Source organism: Malurus melanocephalus, unplaced genomic scaffold, assembly GCF_030028575.1.
Source record: "Malurus melanocephalus ecotype Western Australia unplaced genomic scaffold, MMel_1.1 scaffold_169, whole genome shotgun sequence".
In the NCBI taxonomy this organism is placed as follows: domain Eukaryota; kingdom Metazoa; phylum Chordata; class Aves; order Passeriformes; family Maluridae; genus Malurus; species Malurus melanocephalus.
The window spans coordinates 1,173,150-1,187,934 of record NW_026623401.1 but is presented as its reverse complement, the minus strand read 5'-3'; the positions used below and the strand labels follow the sequence as shown (position 1 = coordinate 1,187,934).

At 41.7% G+C, this 14,785-nt stretch overlaps 1 protein-coding gene across 4 annotated transcripts in view; it reads right to left on the bottom strand.

The window, feature by feature from the left end:
• DENND4A (DENN domain containing 4A) overlaps positions 1 to 14,556 on the bottom strand; it is a 49,590-nt gene extending 35,034 nt beyond the window's left edge. The window contains exons 1-4 of one of the 4 annotated variants that reach the window (XM_057372309.1): positions 14,496 to 14,556; positions 5,848 to 5,933; positions 950 to 1,279; positions 131 to 380 (exon numbers count right to left, since the gene is read on the bottom strand). In XM_057372309.1, coding sequence (XP_057228292.1) covers positions 131 to 380; positions 950 to 1,257 — 558 coding nt within the window. In that variant the 5' untranslated portion in view covers positions 1,258 to 1,279; positions 5,848 to 5,933; positions 14,496 to 14,556. Of the gene's footprint in view, positions 1 to 130; positions 381 to 949; positions 1,280 to 5,847; positions 5,934 to 6,425; positions 8,531 to 13,913; positions 14,069 to 14,495 lie in introns of those variants that run through there. The other 3 variants (XM_057372308.1, XM_057372310.1, XM_057372311.1) reach the window with 3 other exon arrangements.
• Between the last annotated feature and the right edge of the window lie 229 nt (positions 14,557 to 14,785).

Here is a 14,785-nt window from a genome sequence, read left to right as displayed (position 1 = left end):
AATACTTGATTTATCTTTGGAGAGCACTTATGAAAATTTTTCACCGAGTACTCCAAGAACTGCCACAGATACATCACAAACATCACATCACCGAGTATCAAGTGTTCAAAGCCCAGATTTTGAGTCTTACCATACTATTATTAAGATTCTTGTCCACCTTGCAGAAGGTATGTGGAGGGGTCTCTCCCTTGCTCGGTATGATGATGCAGATGTCTGTGACAGCCAGGGTGTTCTGGGTCATGTTCTCAGAGGCCCTTCGGAAGGTGATGTACACCCGCTGTGATGAGGCACTGCCACTGATGTTGGCAGGCCGCCCATACGGGGTGGTCTGAATGATTTCACAGCCTTGCTTCACTCTTTCTTTCCCATCATATAAAACCCTAGTTAAAAGGGAATGAGAAAAAGTCAGAAGGCACATTTTTAAAACACTTTAAATTTTAATTACTGCTCTTGTCTTGAGCAAAACATTTTTACCAACAAGTTCAAGTCACGTATCCCCCTGTATTCTAACAGAAAAGCTTCATGATGAAACTATACTGGTTCTCCTCATATATTATTGTTTTTAAGCATCTTGTTTCCTGCAAAATAGTGTTMTTTTCAGTTCTATTAAAGATTCATCAGCTGACCCTAAGAATGTCATGTCACTTACCTCTTTTCAATCTGTATTAAATAGGTTAAGCATCTTATCCCAATCCAAACATATACATTAAAAATTATAAATGGCTTTCAAAACTCCAAAATGGGGAGGATTATACTTGTCATTAAAATCCACTCAGCATGCATTTTCCSTTCCATACTGGGTTACAGTATGTTCAAGTAAACAAGTATCTTCCTGTTTAGAGTTTTGCCTTGTATTTGAAAAGTATGGCATTTCTGTAAACCTGCCTTATCTGCTCTTCAGTCAAATAAAACTGTTAAAATCACCCACTGGARCAGGGAAAGCACTCACCCCAAATCAGTAAGCGGAGGCTTATCCCTCCCTCGGCGATAACAAAGGTACATCTGCGGTCCTACAAGGCTGCCATTATTGAGATCTGCAGACAGGCCTGAGGGAGTGACATCTATGCATTTATAGCCCTGAGGAACCTCCTCCCCCAGGGATTTATTAAGGACTGTTACGTCTGTAATGGGTTCTTTTGGTTTGGCGATTTTATGGCAGGCATCGTTGAAGTGGATCTCCTCCTCCAGTGGTTTTGAGATATCCGTTAATCCTGCGACAACAAAGTAGTCAGCAACACGGGCCCCTTTGTCTTCCATCTTCCATTACAAGGTGTTACAACTGTTACAAAAGAAATACAGAGCAGAAATGATAAAAYTATTATTTCAAACCATAAAATCATAGCTTGCAAATAAAGAAAAAGCTTTCTGCTCTCTCACAGAACATTGAGAAATGGGCTAAAAATGTTTATCCAAGTCACCYATATGTGCTGGAATCTTGCTAGAGTAGCTTCAGGAAGCTTACTGTCATCAAGTTCCCAACTTTTTAAACCAGACAAGTTATTTAAGACTCTCTTTTGTTGTAAAAATTTTGTTTGGGYGCAAAATTTCACTGCAAGAGAAACTGTTACCACACAGGAGTTTGAAGAGCTTACTGACATTCTAGAACTGAAGAAGCAGAATTTAAAATAGTTTGAATGGTTGGTACAAGACTTCAGTTTTCATATAAACKTTATTCCTATTGCTTTATTTCCCTTTATTTTTTTTGCTCTAGGTGGCAAGTATTAAGCCTTATCAAACTTCATGCCATCGTGATTCTTGGACTTGACCAAGAAATYTCTGTTAAACATAATAAATTCAGACATTTCTTACTGTTAATTCAGAAAATTATGTCCCAACTTGATAATGTACATTTAATCAAATTGTTTCAAGCTGGCCTCAGATTTCCAGCACCAGTCCCTGCTCAAGCAGGAAGAATGTCAGGCTGTGCCTGGTCACCCCTACCAACCTCATCCACCAACATGARAGGCAATTGCTTCTTCCTGCTCTTAATTTGTAGGTTGGTTGTGTTTTGCTGGACTGGCTTGACATGCTTCTAAAGTTGCAAGGAAATGAGTAAAGGTTTTTATTTTATGCTTATTTACACTGGTTTAGAAAATGCCAAGAAGAAACCTCAAATGATCTAACTTTTATTTTTCTATACAGTTAATAGGTACTATGGGACAATTTAGCAAACATATTGGGAAGCAAYCGTCTATATACAGGAGAGTTAACAGTTTGAAAATAACTGTTCAGCTTGTGTTTGAAGAGAGAATGCAGTTACAAACCTGAGCTTAGTTTAACCTAAATTCAGTTATTTCAAAAACATCTGGAATATGTTACTTTGCATATATATGAAGGTAATAACTACAAATTCAAACTCCTCCTTGAGTGACATATTYAAAGACACACAAATTCAACCTCTGCATATGCTGCCTATTATCACACTGTCCATCTGGCTCCAGCAGACCCAGGCAGGCTGGGAACAAATGCATGGAGAGAAGGAGATGTTTAACTAAGTATCCTTAAACTCTGGCATCAGACCAAACACCGTCATCTTTCAGCTAATAAGACTGAAGTTCTAAGTATATTGTTACATTAACAACTCCCTGTAAAACTGCATTGTAGCTATTGTAACATTGAGATTTTTTCTTTTTCTCACCAGCATCATTTCACAAAACTATACTCATTTCTGGAGTGAATCATTATGCCTTTTAGGATGAAATGAAACTAACACTTTAGCAATCAGAAATTATACAAATGATGGCTGTTATAACTGCAAGCAATATTTATAACTCCAGTGTATTAACAGCACTACACCAGTTTAATCAGTCAAGACAAATCAGCAGAATGTTTGTGTATATATACATACAAATATATGTAATATTGAAAAGACATACCTTTACCACAATTTTAGCCTCACCATTATTCCATGTTAAGTTTATACCAGAAGTCTTAAATTCAAACATTCATTTATTCCCAAAAGCACTTTCAAGAAAATCTGGGACAAGCTCTCCTCATTTAGAGGTAGTTAAAATTAGAATCCCCTACATACAAACACCTGCTATCACACAAATTTGCTTCCTARGGTTATAGCACATAATACACAAGTCAGCAAGACTTTCATAATTTAATGCAGATTTTAAAAGGCCTGGCTGATGATCTATTATCCCTTCATATTTGYCCCATACCTGCAAGTGTCCAAGGCCAGGCTGGACAGGGCTTGGAGGAGCCTGAGATAGTGGAAGGTGTCCCTGCMCATGRCAGGGTARAATGAGACAATATTTAAGGTCCCTTCCAACCCAAACCATTCACGAATTCTAAAAGGATTTTAAGGTCTTTGTCTTTTGATACAAAGGCATCCAGCTAAAAATGAAATAAAATGCAAAAGACAAACTTCAGTGGTATTTTAGTCTAAGGCTTACTTAGATTTTACTAGAGCTACTCTGATACTCAAATGCTCAATATCTGGTCACTGATATTTATGAAAGCAGATTTATGGAAAGKTTGTTAATAGACCCCAGAAAGAAGGTATACAATTGTAAGGTAACTCAAGTGACCAATAATCATTCTGTGAAGAGCACTTCACAGAAAGTGATGAAGAATTTTCATCACAGAAAATGATGAAGCTATTCCACAGTGACTTTAGTCACACATCTTACTCACTGAGTAGTGGTTGTCCCCTGGGGGTGTGATTTGCAGGATAGTACCTGAGATAACCTTGGGATGGGGACGTGTCAGTCCAAGGAGAGAGATTTCTCCACAGCTGCTGATTCCACAGCAGGATATCCTTCCTTATCCCCCTTGGTTTTCAGCTGCTCTATCAGCCAGAAAGCCCCAGAGTTCCCACCTCTGCAAAGGGTTTAACAGAGCTTGGCTACAAAGTCTCCAATCTAGCCCTTCAATTGTATTGTGTGGAAAGTCAGGAATATTGCCCAARTTCCATTCAGGGAGTAGCATATTTTCCCCTACTACTTCCATACTGTTACCTTTTTACTCTCACTCATCTCCCTAAAACATCTCACCATACTGCAAGTCAACCTTGAGGGGAAAAAGACCCCCAAAGCAAACAAACATGAAAAACACAGCAGAAACATCCCACTTGCACAAGAGGGTTGCTTGAAGCAGCAGGCTCCAGATGAAATCCAACATTAAGAGTGTCACACTGAGAAGCTTCCACTGTTTCTCTGCACTTCAGTAATCTACGAACAAAAGGCTGCACTTTGAAGACATRCCATGGGATCATAACCATAACCTCTTACAAAAGTCCCAGGAAACAAGTGCAATATATGGTCTTTGAGCCATCTCATCATAATGTTTTTTTCATGAACGTCATATAATTAATGCCACTATAAATTAAACACCATAAAGATCAGAAAGAACCAAAATATCCTTGCAAAGAGCAAAGTCACATGTAAAAAAATTATTAAATACGCATGCACTTTGCAGATCATGGCTACAGATGAGGGCTTTTTGTAATTTCTAAAAATATAGAACAGGGGAAACAATTAGATAATATCTCAGATCCACAAACTAYTAGCTTGATTACTTTGCTGAAAGACAAAGGGTAAACACGCTTTCACTGTTTATTCAATGTAATTTTCTAACATCCTCTTTTTTCATTAACATTTAGGAAATACTAATTAAAGATTTTTTTCTGCTTATCATTTCTTTTGTAATCCATTCAGTGTCCAAGCTTTTTSAGCAGATCACATTTCTCATTCAAATACCATAAGAGGAAAGCATACATCAGCTTTTCTCCACCACATGACCAGAACTGATGTGGATGTGCCATGTATTCCATCTGTGCAGCAGGAACAGGCACGATGCTTCACGAAGTATAGTTTACTACAGATGAACTACAACATTTGCAAGGAAAATACTGATCTAAATCCTACAATCTGCTCCTACCCACAGAATTTTGTAAGGGTGACTTGTAAGTAGCTGCAGACCAGAAGAACTGCTCCAGCCATGCCAGCTTCTTTCCAGGAGCCAACTTTTCCAGACAGCAGTAAGGACCATCTGACTCTATTAGAATAGTTTTTGCCAGTCCACCTTTGGCAGACAAATACAACAACTGCCTTGTAATCTTTTAATCTGCCACATCATCATTCTCATTCCTTCCTGCATTTTTCTTTGAGAATATTTAATTGCTTATTAATTTGAGTTCCTTAGTAGAACCATTTGCAGTCTAAACCAGGTGATGTTTCACTTTGTTAGCCTGACTCCAAAGATGCTCCATTGGTAAACAAGAACAAGTGTCTCCTAGAGTAGGCTGGAAACCAGTGCAAGACTCTGCAACTTGTTTTAAAATGGTTCAAAGCTGATATTTTACTTTTTTAAAATATTCATCATACAGTACCACTCCAAGAACTTACTCCTTTGAAGGCACACRAAGAGCAGATGAACAAAGACACAAATCAGAGGCCAACCATTAAAAACTGCTAATAAAGTTCTAACAGCCCCCAACATCTCACCTCACACATGTATTGCTACATTAGCCTGTTGAAGCAATCAACCCACAGAGATGTGTCAGCTGTGCGTGCAAGAGCAAAGTGAAGTTAACTGGATCAGTCAGTCCTGCTATGGCTACTCAGAACCACTTCTCAGACATAACACCACACAAATCACATGGGAATTCAACAGTCTCRAGACATGTGAGTAACTGCAGTTATGTAAGGAAAAAACTTCACCCCATCTCTGTACTGCCAAAGTTGCCTGGCAAAACTGTCAGACAAGTCCTTTTCCCCCCAGTATTTCCTTCACAGCAAGCAAACAATCCCAGGAACAAAGCAGAAGTGTCTCTGATATCACAGGAATTCCCAAGGCAGAACACAAACCTTTTGCAAACTCTACCAATGTGCTCCCTACCTTTTCATCAGGGCATTGCTTCTACACTTTGCCTCTCTTGCTGTCAGCCAGGCTTTAACATAGACTTCTTGTTAAAGTTTCATTCCCTATGGAAACAGTAAAAATAAGAATCAAACAAGGTACACATTTGTTGAAACTTCCTGCACACTTCACTGCACCAGTCACATGAAATGAATACTGTGGATTGCTGTAGGACTTGCTGAGATAAGGTTACATATCGCTTCACTAAAAAAAAGTAAATGAGACCAGACTTTAAAGCTAAGAAACAAAATATCAAATTTTATGCTACACTGATATTTTAAGAATGCAAACAACACTTAATGCTCTAAACYAAAATAAATTAAAGAAGAGATGAGCCAGCCACTTCAAATTACTTCAACTCTTCCATTATATTCTGATGATCAATAACCTCCGTGCCYATTCCTAGGTGTTAGCCAGCTATCAAAGTGTCTCTCAGCCCAAGTAGATTTCAAAATCTACTTCAAACCGTTTTTCTTTGCAAGATTCTGGTATTTATGCAGATCTTTCTAACTCCACAATCAGCAATACATATAGACTCTTTCATGTAGCCACCTTACCTGAGTTCTTCTCACAGTGGGTGATAGAGTCTTCTTGCAAATACTGTAACAATTCAATTTTTCTTCAAACCCACTAAACACCAGCATGGCCACTTTTAAACATTGGTATCACCAAAGACAGCTTGAGCTTATGTTTTACACTGAGGCACTTGCAAGCCCAAGGAGCCCATGCTACCTTTAAGCATTTTGAAGCAGTAGTTTTGCACCACAGGACTGAGGATGCCACCTCACTGGAGACACTTTGAGACTCTGGGCTCCCAGAACAACTCATCAGCGTCAGCAAGGCTGTAGTYAAAAGTGAACTTTGTTTAAAGGAARCTTCTATTCCCCAAGATTTAGAGAACACTCTCAGAAGATTACTGTGAGAARACGGCAGCAAACCAAGTGTAACATAAGAGAGGCTGGGAAGAAACATCTCAGGAGGGTTGATACAAGCCATGAAAGATTTGCTTCCATTSCTGAAGTAGAAAAATCTGGGGAATTAGATTACCAGAATTGTATTTTTGGGATCACAAAGTTCAAGGTTCTGTTCACAACCCCAGTGTACAAGGCCATTTCTCGGAGATCACATAGGATCAATCAGCACTGTTTGGTCATTACTCTGACAGCSCAGACAGTGAATCCAGCCCTGGTGCAGGTCTCTCTAACCCACACAGCACCATGGACCTGCACCAGTTAYAGGCAGGTACTTTGCAATATCTGACTTTCAACATTTTCACACAAGGCTACAAAGTGCATGCAGCAGTAGCACAATATAATTTTCTCAAACTTCACAACTGTTAATATCAAATTTCCAGGAGTGCCAGAAATTACAAATTTAGGGATCACCTGAAGACCTCAAGCACAGATGGAAAGAGCCCAAGAGTTAGGCAGCATTAACACATGATTAATTTCCCCATGGATACTTAAAAAAAACTTATTTTCTAGTCAACTCTCTGGAAAGYCAATGAGAAAAATTAAATGAAAGGAAAAAATATARATTTAGGCATCACAAGGAACACAGCCAGAACTGCTGCCAATGTACTTGCAGCTCTATTTTTTTATTACTTGCTGAACTTATTTACAACTAGTTTCTTGTCCTTTAAGTATCAAGGAAAGAATCTACGTATTCAAGAAACAAGAATGCAAAGGACTTGCATTATTACCAAAACCAGAACTTCTCATAGCATTTTCATTTTTAGTAGGACAYCGCCTGTACTTTTTCTTCCCATTTCCTCCTACAATTACACAAATGACAGCAACAGTGAAAACAGGGCTAAAGTGATCAACTGCATTACTTGTTAGACGCTACTGCACACATCTGCACTCAGTGATGTTAGACAACACAATAATTCACAAAAAGCCACCAGCCTCTACTAAGCTTCTTTTGATGCTGCATCAATTTTTATCAAAAGAAAAAAAATCCACCAAAAACCCAGGAGAAAACCTAAGATTTTTCTGCCCTGCATCACTGGACTGGAAATGCTACMAAGTGTTTTTCAGGCCCATTCACAATCATTTGTACCAAGTCATGGYTTACATCTCTGATCCAAACAGCTGAGGAGAAAATCAAGAGAGCTCAGAAAACTTGGCAACAAAGGTTCTTAAGAGGTGCTGGGAAACAGAAAAGTACTGGATAAAAGCACAGGGACAAAACAAAAGACCATGAATTTGGGAGAAGAAAACAGGAATGTAGCCAGGAGCTGAGGGACAAGTAGACTTGTTCAGCAATGCCTAGAAAGATTAGGCCTAAATTCAGAGGCTAATCTAGATTCAGCAGGATGGCTACAGTGAAGTGAGCAGGAACTGGTCACCTACAGCATCAAAGTTTAAAGGAAGAAGCAGGATAAGTGGAGAGATAAGGCAGGAGGGAATAGACTTCACCCTGAGGGAGAGATSAGGCATATCCCACATCCTCTATACATTTCTTCCTCACTCACCAAGTGTTCTGTTTGTTTTTCAGTGCTGTTTGTAGTCTCAGTAAAATCAAAGCATTTACCAAGAGGGTCTAACAAGGCACGGACTGCTTCAGTGATCATTCCAGTTGTGCCACAGAAAAATGCCATGAAATTCAATCCTGCCTACAAAAATCAGGAAAGCGATGATCAAGCATCCCAGGATTCATGACAAAGACAAACCACAATAGGGCCAGTTGTTATAAAACTTCCACCTTTCTTTCTCGATTACAGTATTTATGGCCAAAAGGCACAACCAAAGAACGGAACAGATTTCTGAAATACAAATGTGTTTGTAGAGAGGGATGCAGAAAACAAATTGTAGCAAATCAGGGGGAAGAAAGCCAAAATAAGCACAATAAAATGTAAATATTACTTCATCCAAAGCACGGTTCAGGAGAGTGGCTTGTCCATGTTTTTTATACAACTATTTACTATACAACAACTTTTAAAATGAGTCCCCCAAACAAAATGTTCTATTTTTCTTGGCACAGCAGAAAAAGGCAAATGAAAATAGAAAATCTTCCAATATTGAGCTTTGAACCAAAAATCTGTCACTGAAAATGTCAAAGTGCATCAACCAAGAGTGACAGAAGYGACCTGCTTTCACCCTGCTGCATTTGGACACACATGCCAACCTCAGTTTTGTTTTGAAACCATTCTCTACYCAAATTAAATTTTGAATTCATGGTGTGATAGAAGAAAAGACAGATGGGGTTTGTTTCTGACACATTTTGCTACATTTAAAAACACTATTTGAGACTTAGAATCATTTTATATGATTTTTTTCCCTTTGGCCAGCAAAAATGTTTTGTGAGATGMGCAAACTGGGCCCAACCACACTTGGCAAATTATAGACAGGGACAGCCATGCACAGACTGCATCTGCAGGGCTGTAACTGCTGCCTGCAGATCATCTACACCCCACTGAAAGGTTTAATGGATGATAACACTAATACCTCCCTCATCCAGAAAATCTCTACATCCAGTTACAAAAATGTTCAGCATCTACTCCACAGAACAGTAACTGTGCAAGTACCACTACCAGCTCTGCTACAAATACATCAATCAACTACCACATATTGCTGGGACAGTTTCCCAGCCAGCGAAGCAATGGAAAGCAACGTTAGGTCTCCTCCCAAAAACCACAGTAAATTCGCTGAAGAGCAATGACATGCCAAGGTAACAACTGCTGATCCTTGTCTTGTAGAGTTTGGAATTCTGAGAATAATTCCTTRGGTCCACAAGYTCCTTTTGAAGCTCAAGACAAAACCAAAACTAAGGAGTCCAGCCCACAAAGCCCTTCTCTGTGTTTGCATAAAGCTTGCACACAAGGTGGRGGCTTTCTCTTGGGACTTTATTTACATATATATACTTACATACCACACTTACTGCCTGTTCACTTCCATTTCACACWGCCAAATTGAAATAATTTTATTAATTAGCATTAATGATTTTCCTGACCCAGATTTTTGAAAGTCAAGATTTACAGTAAATATTAAACATGGAGGTTATAACTGGCTAACTTACTTCTAACATGCTCCTTATTCTTCTCATCCTATTTTTAGACCACAGTTCCTCCTCCTTTTACTCCCCTTCCATTATTGCTTAGTTCACTCTATTTTAGCCTCTACAGTAACCATTATCTAATATATCCATTAGACATATATACATTTTTCATATATACATCAGATAAGCCAATATATCTCACATCTAATATATTGAAAGGGTAAAAATACACCATTTAAAATAGTCGGGCCAGCCAACACTTTCTCAAGTCTTTCATTTCCACTTCTCAATTTCCTCCTGGTACTGTTTCTGAGCTCTTTAGGGAACTACCAGTGACTAGTTCTGCATCACAGACTGCTACTGAAATGAGTGTTATAGATCAAACTTCTTGGCATCGCTGTCCCGCATGGTTTAATTTTGACTCTGGAGTCTGTGGGAGCASTTTATAAGCATCAGCAGCCTATTTCCAGAGCAGGCACAGACCAAACCWGAACTGAAAGACAGCAGAAAATATCCAAGGATTATTATGCCATATAGGAAAGAATCTCATTCACTTCAAGTAATTAATTGGCCAGTACCAGTGTTGGAAACAGTTGATTTTAAACAATGGTTGAACAGTGGTGATGCTTTCACAGTTTACACATATTCATCCCCTATCTGTTGGCTATCACTTTAAAAAACAAGGCAGAGCTTTCTTTAGCTTTCACAGGATTTGCTGCTCTTAGCATGGCAATCATTATATCATGATWTGTGTCTGCAGTAGCAAATATTATTTAAATACACAATTGATATATATGGGAAGAGATCCAGGGCCTCTTCTGTCACCCAGGACCTCTTCTGTGCTCTTATCACCACCCAGTGAAGTAACAGCAGAAGGACAAGGGACAAGTAATCTCAGCCCCCCAAACCACACCTGCACCCTTGCATGAGGGCAAGCTCAAACTRAGCTTTCTTCAAAGATTCTACATTTTTACATGTTTGTATTTGGAGAGGGATTGTGAAGTGGGAAATGAATAACCTGATTTAGGTTTTGGGTTTTTTTTTTGTTTGGGTTTTATGAGAGTCAGCTTAACAAAAGTCTGAAACTTGAATACATCCCAGAGAAGCTTGATTGAAATACTGTAACAAGCAAGATAAACATACTGGAAATACACCAATCACCATAAATTGCATCACACTTTGTTAAGTCACTTGTACAGAAATTATTTTGGTGGGGTTTTTTTTGGTTTTTTTTTTTTGCTTCTTTCATTACTAGTATTATTCAGTATTACAGCTCTTTCCAGGAAGCTTCAGAACAAATACCTCGGTTTTAAAAGGGTATCAAAACCTTTATTACTGGAACCCTCTGTCAGACATCAACAAACTCGGAAACCATCAATACCCCAAACATTCATTTGAACAATGTTACAAGGTTATACTGACTTTTTATTTTTAATTCAACATAAATTGGGCAWCATTTGGCCTCCAAATTTCTGGTCATGTCATATTTAAAAACTGAGGTCAAAGTTGAGGAAAGGACAAAAAACGGAAAGAAGACTTCCTGCAAGTCTTCATTTCAGGAGATAAATTTAAGATTGAGAAAGCTTTTGACTAAGTACCTATTGTGCTATTCCCATTTCACAACCTGCCTGTGTTTGGCCAGGAAGCACAAATGCCTCTGCAGCCACTGTTATAAAAAGCATTTCAGCCTACTATGACTTGCAAAACTAACTGCAACTCAGCTGCTAGGGAGCATGAGAGAAATAAGAAGGGATGTTGAATATTTAAGTGACACTGCAAATTTCTCTTTCCCGTATCAAAACCTCAAGGTTACCAAATCTCATTATCATTCATCTTAGTCKAGGAATTGTCTTCCTCTCTGAAGAGTCACAAGACAGTTTTCTCCAGCTATCACAACACTACAGCGGAAATTAACCTAGAAATTAGTAAAACCTCAATGCAAAATCCTRCAGATTAAAAACTGACAAACTGGCTTCTGGCAGTGGTGGTGCCCAGAATATTTTTTTAGAGTCACACAGAACAGCTACAACCTCACTCCCTTTGGGGACCAGCTGGCTTTACTCTCTACCTTTCCACTTTCCCTTTCAAGCACATATTTTAAATAGAAGCAGGTTATTTACATTGTTTCTAAGGCTTGACCTGCATCAGCGCCGTTCACCTGAGCCCTATAGTGTGTGCCAGGCTATGTCAATATTTGTGCTTTTTCTAACTAATAATTAACTCTGGCTATATTAACTAGAKAACTGCTAATATTGCCATTAACACATATAGTTATTCCATTAGGCAGCATATTGGTGTTATATAGAACAAGCTGCTCACCAGAAACACAAACCTGCAACCATACGGCTACCAAAAATATGAGTGAAAATCATAGGAGTGAAAATCTCTAATACTCAGAAAACATTTCTAACTAAGTCCCAGTTTAAAGAAAATAGTGCTGGTGCCTTGTCTTACTGCTTGCAGAAATAGATCTTATACTCTTCTGGACTATTTTCTAAGAAACTCATTTTTCAGAAGAGACCACTGGGTAGAGGCTGCTCCAATGGAGCAGAAGCCACTCAAACTTGAGGAAAGTACTCATCCAGCTGGCGCCCAATATTTCCAGAGGTAAAACATGAAGCTTAATCTTTTTTGACCTGTCTTTAAGGCTCCAAGCAATTTTCCCCTTCCCCAAAAGCTAACCACAGAAACTCTAATGCTCTATTTTTGATAACTAAACCATTCTATTCCARTGCCCAGTCACAATTACCCCTAAAAACCACCTCCCTTTGCCATAGTCCCATTTTAATGTTCACTTTCAATAAATGTACAGACTCCGTGATACTCTAAAAGCAAGATGAAGTATCACCAGAACTCTAAATACATTACTTCAAAAAAAAACCATGAGAAAAGCAAGACTCTTACAAAGTACAACTTGCATGCAAGACACACAAACCAGAAACAACCCATTTACTCCCTCTYGACCTTCCTTGGCTAGACTAACTCAATTAGTGTCCCTAAACAACCAGACACTTGCCAAGATTAAATATTTGAGCTTAATCATTCAGAAAGTGAAATATTATGTACTGTAATGTAACACTTTTTACGGAAACCTCCAGTTGAGCAACAGTTCCAGAAAAAAATATGAGATGAAGTAAAAAGCTGCCCAGAACACCACACTTCCACTCAGTTAATTCAAAAAAATGAAGTTTCGGAACTAGGCATCAAGTCAAGACCTCATTTTGAGCAAAGCAAAAGCGGCACCTTTTTAAACGGAGCCTGTTCGAAATAACTTCAGAATAACAACCGTCACTGGGAAGTTATTGAATACCATCATTCCCCGGCCAGCAACTTGTGCTACAAGTATACCTCATGACAGAATGACGATAAAAATGCCAGGGCTAATTTCTACCACCGTGTCCAGCACGTCGCATTAATCCAGGTATAGGGTAACCCAGGCCGCCGAAGGGAAAGTCGGGACAGAAACACGCACCGTGGGACTGAGCACCACTGGGCAATTCCGGCTGACGCAGCGGTGCTGCGCGGAAAAACCGCACATGGATTTGGGGGACACGCACGCACACGCGGATCTGGGGAACGCGCACACACTCAAGGGTTCGGGGAAAGCACAGCCTCGGATTCAGAGAGCACACACACAGGGATTTGAGGAATGCACACACACGCGGATTCGGGGACACGCACACACCCCGGCCCGCGGCGTGCAGCCCGTACAACATGGCAGGTCGGCGGCGAGCGCTCGGCCGGCCCCGCAACCCCGCCGCCCGGGGAGCTCCGCGGGCCCGGCCGGGGCTGGCGGGAGCCTTGACACGACGGGCACAAGGAGAAAGGAGAAAGTTTTCCCTCTCCCACCGCGGCCCAGCGGAAAGTTACCGCCGCCCCCGCACCGCTTCAGCCCCCGGCCCGCCAGCGCCGGCCTCCCCGCCCCCGCTGACAGCCCCGCGCCCATTCCCCGCCGGCCCCGGAACGCGGCAGCGCCCGACCCGCGGCATCGCCTCGGAGAAACCCCGGCCCGCGCCCCGCGGCGGTGACAGCCCCGCCGCCCTCACCTCAGGCGGGGGCCGCGCTCCCCGGGGCGAGGAGCGGGCGCTGCAGGGGGTTCGGGGAGCAACGCGCTCGGTGCCCGCGCCCTTATCTCATCCCAGCGGAGCCCGGCTCGCCCCCGCCGCCTCCCGCCGTGTGGGCGGCTCAGGCGGGATCCCCCCTCCCCTCCGCCGCCATCTTGGCTGTCACGGGGCGGGGGAGGCGGGCGGCGACCCGTGATCGCGGCGGGGCGGGCGCGGGACGGCGTCCACCGGGCCCCGCCGTTCCTGAGAGGGGGGCGGCCGCGCCCCGCCGCCCACCGGGTCCTTTCTGAGCGCTCGCCTCGCACCGCGGGTCCGCCGCTCCCGCCCTCCCCCTCACGGAACGCGGCCCCTCCGCTCCCGCCTTCGCCCTCACGGAACGCGGCGCCGGCAGCTCCGAGCCGTGAAGGGGGGAGCGGGGCGCCCTCAGTGAAAGCGCCTAAAACACAGCGCCCAGACCATGGGCTCGACTCTGCTTGTCCCCCGCCTCAGCCTTTTAATCCAAACAGCATCTTTAATTTAAACAGAAATTAATCTCCGGCCCAAACAGGCCGGGATTTGGCTCACCTGCGGCGCCCGTCGCCTGGACCCGGAGGAAGTGCCGGCTGTCTGGAAAACAAGGGATGAGAAAACCGAGGGATTTTCTGCAGGCTTGATGTAACCCGCAGCAGGCTGTTGCATCAAAGACTAGAAAAAGAACCCGAGACAAAAATAATCTTTTAAGAGCGCGCAGCTAAGATTAGTGCAGCGTGTCAAGATGTTGCTGAGCGCAACAGAACGAGTCCTGGCTGCACCAACACTGAAATAAATACTACTTTTCTGGCACCTTGTCTACTGMGACCCTGAGTTTCCAAATT